Below are 14,937 nucleotides of genomic sequence, written 5' to 3'. Positions count from 1 at the left end.
AGATAGAACTGCCAAAGGGGGAGGAGTTGCAGTGTACTGCAGAGAGAGCCTGCAAAGTAATGTCATATTTTCCAGGTCCATACCCAAACAGTTCAAACTTCTAATTTTAATAATTAATCTCTCCAGAAATAAGTCTCTCACTGTTGCCGCCAGCTACCAACCCCCCTCAGCTCCCAGCTGTGCCCTGGACACCATTTGTGAGTTGATCGACCCCCCACCTAGCTTCAGAGTTTGTTCTGTTAGGTGACCTAAACTGGGATATGCTTAACACCCCGGCAGTCCTACAATCTAAGCTAGATGCCCTCAATCTCACACAAATCATCAAGGAACCCACCAGGGACAACCCTAAATCTGTAAACAAGGGCACCCTCATAGATGTTATCCTGACCAACTGGCCCTCCAAATACACCTCTGCTGTCTTCAATCAGGATCTCAGCGATCACTGCCTCATTGCCTGTATCCGCTACGGGTCCGCGGTCAAACGACCACCCCTCATCACTGTCAAACGCTCCCTAAAACACTTCTGCGCGCAGGCCTTTCTAATCGACCTGGCCCGGGTATCCTGGAAGGATATTGACCTCATCCCGTCAGTCGAGGATGCCTGGCCATTCTTTAAAAGTAACTTCCTCACCATCTTAGATAAGCATGCTCCGCTCAAAAAAAGCAGAACTAAGAACATATATAGCCCTTGGTTCACTCCAGACCTGACTGCCCTCGACCAGCACAAAAACATCCTGTGGCAGATTGCAATAGCATCGAATAGCCCCCGCGATATGCAACTGTTCAGGGAAGTCAGGAAACAATACACGCAGTCAGTCAGGAAAGCAAAGGCCAGCTTTTTCAAGCAGAAATTTGCATCCTGTAGCTCTAACTCCAAAACGTTCTGGGACACTGTAAAGTCCATGGAGAACAAGAGCACCTCCTCCCACTGCACTGAGGCTAGGTAACACGGTCACCACCGATAAATCCATGATAATGGAAAACTTCAACAAGCATTTCTCAACGGCTGGCCATGCCTTCCTCCTGGCTACTCCAACCTCGCCCAAGCCTTCCCAGCTTCTCCAAATCCAGATAGCAGATGTTCTGAAAGAGCTGCAAAACCTGGACACGTACAAATCAGCTGGGCTTGACAATCTGGACCCTCTATTTCTGAAACTATCCGCTGCCATTGTCGCAACCCCTATTACCAGCCTGTTCAACCTCTCTTTCATATCATCTGAGATCCCCAAGGATTGGTAAGCTGCCGCGGTCATCCTCCTCTTCAAAGGGGGAGACACCCTGGACCCAAACTGTTACAGACCTATGTCCATCCTGCCCTGCCTCTCTAAGGTCTTCGAAAGCCAAGTCAACAAGATCACTTGACAATCTCGAATCCCACCGTACCTTCTCCGCTGTGCAATCTGGTTTCCGAGCCGGTCACGGGTGCACCTCAGCCACGTTCAAGGTCCTAAACGATATCATAACCGCCATCGATAAAAGACAGTACTGTGCAGCCAGCTTCATCGACCTGGCCAAGGCTTTTGACTCTGTCAATCACCATATTCTTATCGGCAGACTCAGTAGCCTCGGTTTTTCTAATGAATGCCTTGCCTGGTTCACAAACTACTTTGCAGACAGAGTTCAGTGTGTCAAATCGGAGGGCATGTTGTCCGGTCCTCTGGCAGTGCCTATGGGGGTGCCACAGGGTTCATTTCTCAGGCCGACTCTTTTCTCTGTATATATATCAATGATGTTGCTCTTGCTGCGGGCGATTCCCTGATCCACCTCTACGCAGACGACACCATTCTGTATACTTCTGGCCCTTCCTTGGACACTGTGCTAACTAACCTCTAAACGAGCTTCAAGGCCATACAACACTCCTTCCGTGGCCTCCAACTGCTCTTAAACTCAACAACAAAGCCTCCTTCACTCACGCCGCCGAACTTACCCTAGTAAAACTGACTATCCTACCGATCCTCGACTTCGGCGATGTCATTTACAAAATAGCCTCCAACACTCTACTCAGCAAACTGGATGCAGTTTATCACAGTGCCATCCGTTTTGTTATTAAAGCACCTTATACCACCCACCACTGCAACCTGTATGCTCGTCAGCTGGCCCTCGCTACATATTCGTCGCCAGACCCACTGGCTCCAGGTCATCTACAAGTCTATGCTAGGTAAAGCTCCGCCTTATCTCAGTTCACTTGTCATGATGGCAACACCCTCCAGTAGCACGCGCTCCAGCAGGTGTATCTCACTGATCATCCCTAAAGCCAACACCTCATTTGGCTGCCTTTCCTTCCAGTTCTCTGCTGCCTGTGACTGGAACGAATTGCAACAATCGCTGAAGTTGGAGACTTATCTCCCTCACCAACTTCAAACATCTGCTATCTGAGCAGCTAACCGATTGCTGCAGCTGTATATAGTCTATCGGTAAATAGCCCACCCATTTACCTACCTCATCCCCATACTGTTTATATTTATTTACTTTTCTGCTCTTTTGCACACCAGTATCTCTACCTGCACATGACCATCTGATCATTTATCACTCAAGTGTTAATCTGCTAAATTGTAATTATTTGCCTACCTCGTCATGCCTTTTGCACACAATGTATATAGGCTCTTTTTTTCTACTGTGTTATTGACTTGTTTATTGTTTACTCCATGTGTAACTATGTGTTGTTGTCTGTTCACACTGCTATGCTTTATCTTGGCCAGGTCGCAGTTGTAAATGAGAACTTGTTCTCAACTAGCCTATCTGGTTAAATAAAGGTGAAATAAAAAATAAATAAACAATAGTCATTTACATAATTAACAATATCTACACTGTATTTCTGATCAATTTGATGTTATTTTAATGGACAAAAAAATAGATTTTCTTTCAAAAACAAGGACATTTCTAAGGGACCCCAAACTTGTGAGTGTGTGTGTGTGTCACTATCCGTATCGCCAGAGCACCACAAGTTGAATTCCATGTGTTTAGCTGTGCTGTGGCTATGCCCTGCCTGCCTGTGGCTGAGTGATTGTGCGTGATCATGTCACAATGCTGTAGGCACAGCCCTGTCTGAACCCCCAGCCAGCCCCATTCTGCCATGCTAGTTCTTCTTTGTTTATGTGTGTGAATGGCTCCGCAGAGACCGCATGCCATTGCCAGCCAGTCAGGGAATAAGGACATGGAATGAAACATCTCAAGCTATATTATGTAATCTGGTGAAGTAGCCTGATATTTCCTTGTACAATTCCTGAATGGGAGTGTCCTCATCAGTGCCAGGTTTTATGTTGTGATCCATTTGTTGTCCTTTTTATCTTTCAGCACGAGATGTATATCTAGATGTATTTCTAGATGTATATCTACTATTGTAACATCACACTCTCTGCGGTCTGATTGGCTGTTCCTAAGAAGTAACATTGACATGATAGAATGTTAGTGTGTAGAAGGGAAAGAACTGGCTCTGTAGATGACACGCTGTAACAGAGAGGCAGGTTACATAAGACTGGCTGGGATGGAGAATGATGTTTAAACACATGCACAGTTTTAGTCCTGCACACTTCAGCTTGTTGAAATTTCACTCTCAATCCCTCTCCTTTATCGCGCCACACACACACACACACACACACACACACACACACACACACACACACACACACACCCACCCTGTGGTTATTATTACAATAAACACAAAGCAGTGTTTTTAATCTATCCGAGCCCCTTACTTCCTTAGTAATTACTATACCTCAAAGTCCCCCCCCCCCCCCATTCTTCCCTGTATGGCACCGCACCTTTCAATAGCTGCCTGTGTGAGTTCCCTTTAAACAAACACAATTGGTAAAGCCTCTGATATTTCCTGTAGTTAGGTGTCTGGAGGAATTGAACTTCTTATTTTACACTACTTCAAAGCTTCTTGAATTTTCTTAAGGTTTTAATCCTACAACTCCTGCCTACACTAATATGTGTTCTTGAGCTGTTGCAGTTGGGTTATAAACTGAGAAAGATGAATCCTGCAGAGAAATGTGTTAGCTATATTTGTAATGTAACCAGTGTTGGGTGTTTACAGTGGAGTCCTGGGCTCTGTATAGCAGTAGGCCGACAGCAGTATGTAGGAAGGGTGTGGGTTGGCTCTACAGATGACTAATGCCTCTCAGTACATCTATATTCATTGTGAATCCTGTGAAACCATCAATGGCCTCTCCAGTGTTATTATGCAGATCATAAATGCAGATGACATGAGGGGTTCTCTGTCACTAATGTATGCATAATCTGATAAAAAACCTATCTAACAAATACATTAATATTCTTGCATAGTGATATTTGCTCCACTTCAGTTGTTGTGCTCTTCCAGATTTGTAGTGATTTGCCACTGTATTGTAAGGGATTTGTATGATGTGTATGCTTGTGTTTCAGATGGCTTGTGGAATCCAGACTCTCCTAAGGTGCTGAAGCTTGGGGTTCTGCCAGTGAAGGCCATGCTAGCTGTGGAGGGCCACGTCTGGGCTTCCTCTGGAGGACAAGTCTTCATCATTAGCACTAACACGCACACTGTGGAGGTAACTACACCATCTCTTTATCTCACTTCCTGTATGGTTCCCTGCCTCTTTCTCTGTCTCATAACTTTTATGTCACCCGGAGGGTGTCACACACACATTCACACTGTCATGGAGGTACTTGTCTTTCTTTTCCTACCTCTAATATCTCGTAATCTCACCCTTTCTCATAACTCTTATCTGTACCTGACCAAGTCTCCCGTGTCTCTGTGTAGTTTAGGATACTGAGGCTCATGTGCGAGAGAGAAAGCACAAATTCAATATTCTAGCTGCTTCCCAGGTTCATGAAAAAGGAATGTAGGACATGCTCATGGTGGTGTAGAGAACACCTTTTATTACAGTTCTGCTACAAAGTGGGGTGGTCCAACTTGCAGCTCCAATCTACTATTCAAATATTATATTCCAAGGCCTCTATAAAAAAATATATATTAAGAGGTTGTGGCGTTGCACAAATATGAAGGATTTGAAGATGAAAATTGTGATGAACCCTGATTGACCTCTTGATCTGTTCGTTTAACTGAAATGGAAATGATTTTGTCCATAACTCATTGGAGTTTCCTTCTGCGGTTGCATAGATGTGGGTGTTGGTGCATTCATCACATTTTCTGGGCATGCTTCACATTTCTGTTCTGATATTCTACCGTCCCACACCATGCATCTGCTCTGCTCAGTCTCTCTAGAGCATCGCTGGTTCTGGTAGCTTTACTCTTAAAGATACAGTGCTATCTACTGTTGATGTGGATATGTTGCTCACTGCTATTAACTGTGAAACCACCAGATGAGGTGTGGTTGGATTAGAGCCTTAGACATTAGAATGTAGAACGTGGCTGGAGGGCATGTCACGTCTAGTTATGCATTTCTAGGTTACTAATTCTGGCCCAATCTCTGTGATATCATCTGCGCTTGGCTCTGGCTTAATTGCGTTAGAGCGGTATAGAGGAACCTGGGAGGGGTCTCTCGCTCCCTCTCTCCAGGCCCGGAGCGTTTTGTGTTGTTCTCTGTCCGTCCTGGAGTCACAGTCCGGGTCACAAGCACCTGCTGTCCGTCCTGGAATAACAACATCCCTCTCCTCCTCTGACACACAGTGACTCATAATCCAGTTAGTGTAATTAGGCTCATTACAGGACCACCTGCCTTTCTCCCCGAAAGCTTACACCCTGGCACCTACATGGGGAAAGGGGGGTGGAGGTAGAGCGGCAGGCAAAAAGGAAGAAGTGGGAGAGACTGGGGTGAAGAGGAAGGAGAGAGACTGGTAGAGGAGGGGGAGAGGAGGAGGATAGAGGGGTCATCTGGGAGGTTCAAATGTATGTAGGTTTAGTGACACAATACCTGATCTTGTTGTTAATACTGGAACCCTGCTGCGAGGCCTGTGAGACTGTCCTTGGCCAAGTAGAGTTTCCCTTCGTTAAAAGGGATGAGGGAGATTCCATTGCCACTCAGCTGATGGCTTTACAGTTGTGCCTCCCGGGTACTAGGCTGAGAAAATTGCAGGCAAATTACTTACAAACAACTAAATCCACAATTGATATTCTTTCTGACTGATAGCAGTAGAACTGAGGCACAGAGTAGTCCATATTGGGTAAGCTGAAATGCCCTCAGTCATATTTGGCATTGTAATTAGGGAAATAAAATCCAGGCAAGTTTATATCAAATTGTGGATCTATGAGAAGCAGACAGGACTTTCCTCATAGCTCATATTTCGAGTAAAAGCTGATGTCGCTATTGTGCTCAGCACTACCTATAGCAATCATGCAAATCAAAACACAATTACTACCTCTCTAATGTTTACTATTATGTCAATTGGAGTAACGTAGTTGAGCTTGTATTATTTATGTATGGTTTCTCCAAATAATCCCTAGCCATAACAGTCAGTAACAGTAATATTATCGCCACCGTGTACCATTACTAGGATGTGGACAAGGCTCAGCATCTTAGCAGGCTTACTGTCAGTGTTTCAGTGTGTTGTCACAGCATAGACAGTACAATGCAGATGATCTGTCTGTCTCCACCCTCTAAAATCACCTGGACAGCTGTATTGTACATGAAGACTACTCCTCAGTGACTCGGTGATGTGTAAATATACTGTCATGCTAAATACAACCATGTAAAAGGCATTTCCTGTGTGAGATTGTTGAAGAGACATGATTCTTCCTGATTGGTGGCTAAGTTAGTAGGGTTTTCTCCCACTACTCTAAAAACAGACAACGCATTTGAAGAACTGAGCCATTGGGCTGTGCAGTATAATATCCCTTTTTCCTCTCTCCCCGTCAGAGGCAGTTGGAGGCCCACCAGGAGGAAGGCATGGTTGTATCCCACATGGTGGTGGCTGGGGTGGGTATCTGGATAGCCTTCAGCTCTGGGTCCACCCTCCGACTGTTCCACACGGAGACCCTGGAGCCTCTACAGGACATCAACGTCGCTACGCCTGTACACAACATACTGGCTGGTAATGATATCGTTGTCACAATTGTCACTTGTATGCCACAACAGCACTTTCTGGCATGGTATGCAACACATGGTATGAACATCTTTGCTGCTGATACAAGACACACTCTAGTATAGTATAGGTCCTGCAAACTCCTTTTCTCTAGTACAGTAGAACACAGGAGGCTGCTGAGTGGAGGACAGCTTATAATAATCGCTGGAATGGCGTGAATGGAATGGTATCAAACACATAGAAACCATGTATTTGAGCTCAATTCCGTTCATTGCGTTCCAGCCATTACTATGAGCCTGTCCTCCCCAATTAAGGTGCCACCAACCTCCTGTGCAGTAGAACATACTTTCCACATAGCAAAGCCACTCTCCACAGCTTAACCACACATTCAAAGGTGAACCTTACCTTTAGGATGTCAGTATACAGTTACATTGCTGTGCCAACCCTCAGCCTGCAGTACTGTGATTTATGGGTAATGCTGTGGTCTTATCGACTCTGTTTGCACAAACCATGTCTTTGTTCTCTCTGTGTGTCCTCTAAACCAAGTCACTCAGTGACTGGATCCTGGGAATTAACTGTTTATTTCTCAGCAAGAACAGGGCAGAGTAGTCCTCTCAAAGTAGAAGTGGATCGCTTTTGACAGTCAGTCGTCAGGTCGTCGTGTACTTGGTGGGTTTTTTCCCAAAATATACCCTCCACTTTTATCCGATGGTGCGGGTCTTTGTCATGATAAACGCAGTTTCAAAGGGCTGCCTCACACAGTGCGTGTCTGTAATTAGATGACATCACAGTCAGGTGTGTCCTCTGTGGTTGTGTTGTGACAGGTTGGTTGTTTCGGTCCTCTTCAAAGAGTCCTGGGGTAGACAAAAAAACCTGAGAACCTCTCATTCTGGTCCTTTATTGAACCATCAAACATTCCTTAACTCAACATCATCCCATTCTCTACTAGGTTTTGTTTGGGGTGTGGGTGTGGGTAGCATACAAGTTTCCCCAATCTTGCAAAAATCTTGCTTGAGAAGAGGACTGTCTGGGTGTGGGTGGGGAGGGGAAAATTTAAAACTAGCTGTTATTGGCAGAGTGTTTTGGAACTCTCTTGGTTATTGGTCTATTAACCAATTTACTGCATGGCGATGTCACCATGGAAAGCCAAAACTCCCGTCCTTGCAAACCTGCTGATTAGAAGGTCCTGTGTAGATTGTATTTTCAACCAGCAACTACCAGGAAGTAACACTTTTACAATGTTAGTTTCATCAACTGTTGTACAATATGATATAAAACACAGGAAAACATCCTTTTGACTGCAGTGGGCCTTAAAAATGTGTAAGTTTACAACTAATTCAAAGCTGTTACAGATGTAGGCCAGACTACATGCTTATCAGTAGGTAGAGTTGTCTTCGTATCCGGTCACACAGAGAGGGGTAGGATAGTCATAGATCAAGTTAGCTCAGTTCGTGGAACATTTTGCAAGACTGTTTAGTCATAAATGGCGAGTACAGACCAGTCGGACTGTGTAAAGCCGCTTTGGGTTGGATAAAGGTTCCCAGTACACAGTAATCTGTTATTTCTCCAGCGCTGGGTCTGAGTTTGGTTAATACCCTTTGGATCCAGAATTGGATTTAGCTCAAGCTTCTGGGGGGGGGACAGCCAACAGGAGTCGTCTACAGTCAACATACTATAATAACAGTATGTACTCTATGTACAGTCGGAATTAATATTACATTGTGTGCCATAATCCCATAGAAGCACTATAATGCATGTACAGTGGGGACCAAAGTGATTGACACCCTTGATAAAAATGAGCAACCATAACTGCAAAGGAAAAGTGTATCACTCGCTCACCATTAACAATGTGTTTTATTTAAGTTCAAAGTTCAAAGAAAGATGTTTCAGGCCACAATGGCCTTCATTAGTTGCACCTCGATATACATTGGTTCTGCACCCTCTTCTTTCAATAATAACTGTAGAATATAAGACATTTCAAATACAAGCTATATTTAATGCTAGCTTTGGGGGTGTAATTTGTATGTTTTATACTAATACAATATTGCTCAGAGAAAGAGGTTTTGTTTAACAAGTAATAGTTTTTTTCTCAAAGGTCATGGTCAAATTATATGATCTTTGTTTGACCCTCTGCGACTTTTCTCACTTATCATTATTCATGATTTATTCAGGATTATCCATAATCATGGTAGCATCCACATTAATGTAGATGTGTTTAGGAACATATTTTATTCTTATTTACAATAAAAGTGACTCCAAAATGACACTACATTATTTACCATTTATTTCTATAGGTCACAAAATGATCTGAAACACAACCAAAATGAATTGCAAATGCATCCAACACATTTGTACAGTCACAAGCTTGATGTAGTCCTTGTGTGCTAGGAATATGGGACCGAATACAAAATGTTTTACTATTTTATTAGAGTCTTTAGGGGTGTCAATCATTTTGACCCCTACCTTTTTTGAGAAGAAAAAAATCGTATTACTTTTAAACAATCTCTCTCTCCTGATCAATTGTATTAGTATAAAATAATAGAATTTACTTTTTTTTGAGCATTAATATAGCTCAGTCTTTTTAATTATTTATTTTATACAGTCATTATTGCTCATCTTTATCAGGGGTGTCAATAATTTCAACCTCCACTGAATATATAGTGTATGTAGTTACCTCCTCTGTTGCTACATCAGTTGCTGTTACCATAGTAACACACGTATTGCTACCGAGTCCTGTAACTTGGCGAAATCATACGTCGTTTGTTGTTTCAGTATGACAAGTTTGATTTGTCCTTTATGCTGGTGAAGCTCGCCTCAAACGTCTTAGCGACGGCCAGATGGCAGTCAGAAAGACGAGCAGCAGACCAGAGTGAGGATCTCCATCAGAGCCAGCTGTGTTGTGAATAGTAATCTGTTGTCAGAGCTCTGTGTCCTACATCAGTCTAGAGGGGACTAGTCGTAATCTTTCTCTCCTATCTGTGGCTGCTCTTTAATATTGCTACAACGGCTCGGTTGGTTTGATTTGAGTTTTTTGGGGTTTGATCCTGTACATTGTCAGTTTCAGCTGCTGGTCCTCTGTCATCATCTGTACTGTAGTAATGTCAGCCGTATTATAAGGGTTGCTCTGCGGTTTGAGGTTCCTGTTTATTGTCCACAGTTCCTCACCTCTGAAGTTGTAAAGTATTTTGAAGATGCCGTCCAGTCGACTGTTTTTGAGCTCGAATTCCATTATTTTAACTCTTAACTCTATTTGACTCTGCTGTGGAGTGTTTTATATAGTGACAGCTGCTGTGGATCTGTGTGTGTGTGTGTGTGTGTGTGTGTGTGTGTGTGTGTGTGTGTGTGTGTGTGTGTGTGTGTCACCAGTAATGACTAACCTACAGTAACATATCGGTCTTCTTTTAAAAGCATAATAAACAGTGCTATCGTTAGCTGAGTTCTGCCCATTGTTTATAAGCCCTAGACTGTGTGTACATAGTTGAGTATTTTACTGGCCTCATCCATTATTACCATAAGGTTTTGTGTACCATATAAAATATATTTACTTTCAAAGAGAGATTAGACACAAAGAAGTGCACCATATGGGAGTTAGATAATATTTGATAACCAATTTAAGCAGTTTAATGTAATATATTGCATTAGAGTAAGGGACAATATCATGGCTTCAAGTTGCACAGCAAACCTTGTGTTAAATCTTGGCATATGTCCCATCGTGCATGGTTTACTTGCATATAGTGCTCCAGTATTTGATTATGCAATCGAATCAAGGCTTGCATAAACCTAAGGGTCTCTTAGGGATCACTTTGTGGTGGTTTGTGGAAAAGCAAGAGTACACTTTCATTCAGTACAGCATGCTTTCAATATCCAGTCAGTAACCAACCCTACCCTACACCTACCCTTCTGGGAAACTCAGCCCAACACCAATCTTGAGGTTGAGCAAGGGTATTCAACACAGATGTGAATGATAAAGCCAGTCTGGAATAATTTAAGACTCCTTGGTCCCATTAACTAATAAGAGACATCAACCACGGAGTTTCTCTTGAAGGAGAGACCTCAGACCAGCGACTTGAAAGACTTCCTCCTCTAGGCCAAGCAGGGTCTCTTACGGTCTGTGTGTATCGCCAAAGAGCTGACTTCCTCTGATAACAGCACTGTGTTAATGCCCTATCTACAGTATCTCTCTGTCATGGGACTCGGCTGTTCCACTATAAGGAAGGAAAACAAACAAACTGAACCAACCCCCACTGTACCACTTTGCCAGTTCTCTTCAACCATGGTTTGAACTGGCGGCCTGCACTGGCTAAACATCTGAATGTGATTTGTCAGGGCAAGTTCAGATTTCTCTCCGTGGAGGGAGTTGTATTGTATGCCCCTATAAGCCTGGATTTGTCTCCTGTTCTGGGCTTTTCCACAATGTTCCACCCAGGTACGTATTCTCCAGTTGTTGGCAGCTGCTGCTAGATTGATTGACTAGGCTTGAGAACGTATTGGATCTGCAGAGCCTGCTGACTCAAAGCGTAGTGTCATTCAAGCCGTTTGGAAGTTCACTGGGCCATGGTGGGCGTGGCCATGGGGACCGGACGATCAATACCTGTTGAGAGTGAAGGGTAATGGATGCGTGTTGATGTAGAACTGGAGTGTTTTATTTCAGACTAAAGAAGGAACTCCAGATGCACCCGTACATACTGTGTGAACCAAGACTGACTAACTACACACTATTTGTGTATTTACAGGGTTTCAGAAGTCTAGCAGAGAGCGGTAAGACAATGTGTGTTATGTGAACTAGGTTTCTCAGCAGTTTAGAGAAGTTGCAGACCTGCAGTTTGGCTTGTTTTAGGAAACAGGTTCAGACAGGGGTTTTTAGTTGGGAGGGTGACGTCACCAAATATCTGGAAGGATTTCACGGTTGCTGGCATAGAATGGAGTGTTAAATGTCCTCCGTGCTCCAGGTGGGGTTGTCCTTCTCATGCTCGCTCATGTTGGAACGATCCCTCGTAAATCCTTTGATTGCACTGAGGAATTCCAGAGAACCGGTATTTCAGAGAACTGTGGTCTCTGAGTGTAATTAGGTTATAGCTGTTTTCTTTTGAATTTCACAATGATTGCTCAAACGCCCATGCTTTGGTGATTCTTTTACAATACCTCCTCTGCCCTTCCTTAACCCTTTACAGTGTTTGGTTTGGTCAATTTCGATTTGGGAAAATCTCCCAGAAACCCCACTCGATATATGGTTTGTTTCTTCATTTTGTATTTGATGTTCCCTGGAAGACAAGTCTGTCGTGAGTGCAGGAGAGGAGGTTCTGTATCACTGGCTTTGTTCGGGCCTGATCTAAATACACAGCCATGCGGACATTAATGGGGACAAACATGTTGAGGCCAGTAAACAACACCTCCAGACCCTTCATTACCACACTTGCTCTGGGACTGTCTTTCACCTCTCAGCATGGTCACCCAGCGGCCTGGACACAGGAAGAGATTGTAGGGTTGTAGCTTCTCTGTCGCTGGTCCCAGATTTTGGCCTGATATGAACCATTTCTCTAATGAGATGGGATCAGTGTTTAATATCTAACCCACCCCCCAACTAGGGCTGTTATGGTGACCATATTACCGCCACACCGGAAGTCACAAATAATTAGGCTTTTCCAAGCTCTGATGCTGATGGTCATCAGTAGCCTACCGAACTTGCTAACTGTCTCAGCACTCTCATTGTTTCACTAATCACTTAGCCATCAATGCAAATGTACTCCAATCAAATCCAACACGTCACGAGAGCCCATGAGCTCATGTTGTGCAACATTTCTACTGGCCTTTTAAAAATAGGAGGATCTCATCAGCTTTCTATAGGCTAGGTCTACTATATTTATTCATCAACTTTCTTAATATTAAGCACATTGCTTTGCTTCACAACAGGAGTATAGCCTACCTGGCTGGCATGAAAATGAACCATGGGGGAAAGTGTCCTCCATTCTTTAAGTGTCCTCCATTGTCTAAGTGCATTAGATGACGTGTGTTTTCCCCGCTGCCCCTGTTCCGAGACAGGTGCATGATAATGGTCCATTCTAAACCAAAACGAATTCCCCACATATTATTTAGTATATGTAAAGACAATATTAGTTGTGTCCCTCATAGGCCTATATGTTTCGATGAGGTTTGTATCACAACTAAAGTGGCCAAATAACCTTTGAAAATGAAGCACATTAATACGCTTTACGACTAATGTCGAGCCTAACTGGCACACATAGGCGGTGCGTGAGTTTGAATTTTGGGAAGATAATATTCACCCTGAAAATGCACCTTTACATGCATAATAGCATTTGTGGTAACTTTTGAGGTGTTTTCCCACTAATTGATTGCATTTTGGAACTTACTGCCATGTGCACGTTGCTGTGCTTATAATGTGAAGAAATAGCCTATTCATTTATCAACGTTTTAAGCTAAAAGTTCTTATCTGCTGCATCAGCCTCATAGCTTTTTAAAAGGTTCTTTGATGCGAGTGGTCCAATTTAATTTGGGATCTATTGCATCTGACCGTTGTCCCAGACTATGTTTGGAATATTTATTTATCAATAGAATAGGTCAACTTTTGTACTATGGGGTATAGTAGATTGCCATAATCATAAAGCTAGTGCTTTTGCTGTTTGTTAGGCCTACTCATCTTGTTGGCTGACGAAAAGTACATGTGGACAGTTAAAATATGAAGGATGCGCACAGTTGCGTCCCTGACGTCTGTCTTCATTTGTAGCCTACTTCTTAGCTGAGATGGATGCCTGTGAGAAGAACCCCATCACATGACGGGCATTGGCTAATAAGAATTGAGATATTTTGAGAGAGCCATGTGGGTGAGAGGCGCTTCGGAACATGCAGCGGGGAAAAGGGAATTATAATGAATATATTCAGCCCAGGGACACACTGGCCACAAAAGGCATGGATGTTTTTAGGGGGCATTATGGCCACACTAGGGGGATGCCGCCGGGAAATTCAAGGGATTATCAAGTGTTTGTCTAATTCTGAATGAGAGACTGATGAAATGTGTACAGCCTGCGCAAGAAACAAAGCAGAGCTCATGCCTTTCATGCAACATTTAGGAAATTATCATTAGTTGCATCATTTAGCCTTAGTGTATATTAAACATCAAACATATATAGCCCAATGTTTTGTAGAACAACTAAAGTTATATAAATGACTCTAAATTAAGCATATAGGAGTGCCTGTTTCCTGGTTAACCGCTCAACACAGAAAAGCTGCATGTGTGCTCTCCCTCCAGAAATCGCTTGTAGAAAAGATTGTTTCTATTTTATTCAGCTATGTTCAATTGTATTCTTCATACTATAAAATAATATACAATAATGCAAATCTTGTCTGCTAAATGAACTAGTGTAGCCCACATGGCATTGCCAGAGCACGGCTTAACATAAGGACAACTCAGAGTATGCTATTCTGTTATTCTGAAATAGACAACATTTTCTTCATATCATGTTTCTTTAGACCTGTCTAAAATATATAATGGATTTATTGTGATGGTGTAGGCTATATTACATGGATTTATTTGAGTTTTTAAAAGATGTTCCAAAGGTCAACATCAGTGGATTGTGGGCTATGTGTGGAAGCCAGCAGATGCAAATGTGTTTATGTAAAATACCGGTCAATTACCAGGAGGCCGACAGTTATTTGCTTGACAAACACCGGCTGGCAAAATGTCATGACCGCCACAGCCCTACCCCCTACCCCCCTGCTAGTGTACTGTACAGTCGTGGCCAAAAGTTTTGAGAGTGACACATATTCATTTTCAGTCTGCTGCCTCAGTTTGTATGATGGCAATTTGCATATACTCCAGAATGTTATGAAGAGTGATCAGATGAATTGCAATTAATTGCAAAGTCCCTCTGCCATGCAAATGAACTGAATCCCCCAAAAAACATTTCAGTGCATTTCAGCCCTGCCACAAAAGGACCAGCTGACATCATGTCAGTGATTCTC

The 14,937-nt window shown here is 43.1% G+C and overlaps 1 protein-coding gene across 3 annotated transcripts in view; it reads left to right on the top strand.

Moving 5' to 3' along the window:
• The window catches only part of LOC135526008 (rho guanine nucleotide exchange factor 10-like), a 104,902-nt gene that overhangs the window by 83,755 nt on the left and 6,210 nt on the right, over positions 1-14,937 (top strand). For all 3 annotated transcript variants that reach the window (XM_064954026.1, XM_064954025.1, XM_064954027.1), the window contains 2 exons: positions 4,384-4,526; positions 6,795-6,969. In XM_064954026.1, coding sequence (XP_064810098.1) covers positions 4,384-4,526; positions 6,795-6,969 — 318 coding nt within the window. The remainder of the gene's footprint in view (positions 1-4,383; positions 4,527-6,794; positions 6,970-14,937) is intronic.

Source organism: Oncorhynchus masou, chromosome 32 (genome assembly GCF_036934945.1).
Source record: "Oncorhynchus masou masou isolate Uvic2021 chromosome 32, UVic_Omas_1.1, whole genome shotgun sequence".
NCBI lineage: Eukaryota > Metazoa > Chordata > Actinopteri > Salmoniformes > Salmonidae > Oncorhynchus > Oncorhynchus masou.
The sequence above is the reverse complement of the archived record's forward strand: the minus strand, read 5'-3'. Positions and strand labels throughout refer to the sequence as shown.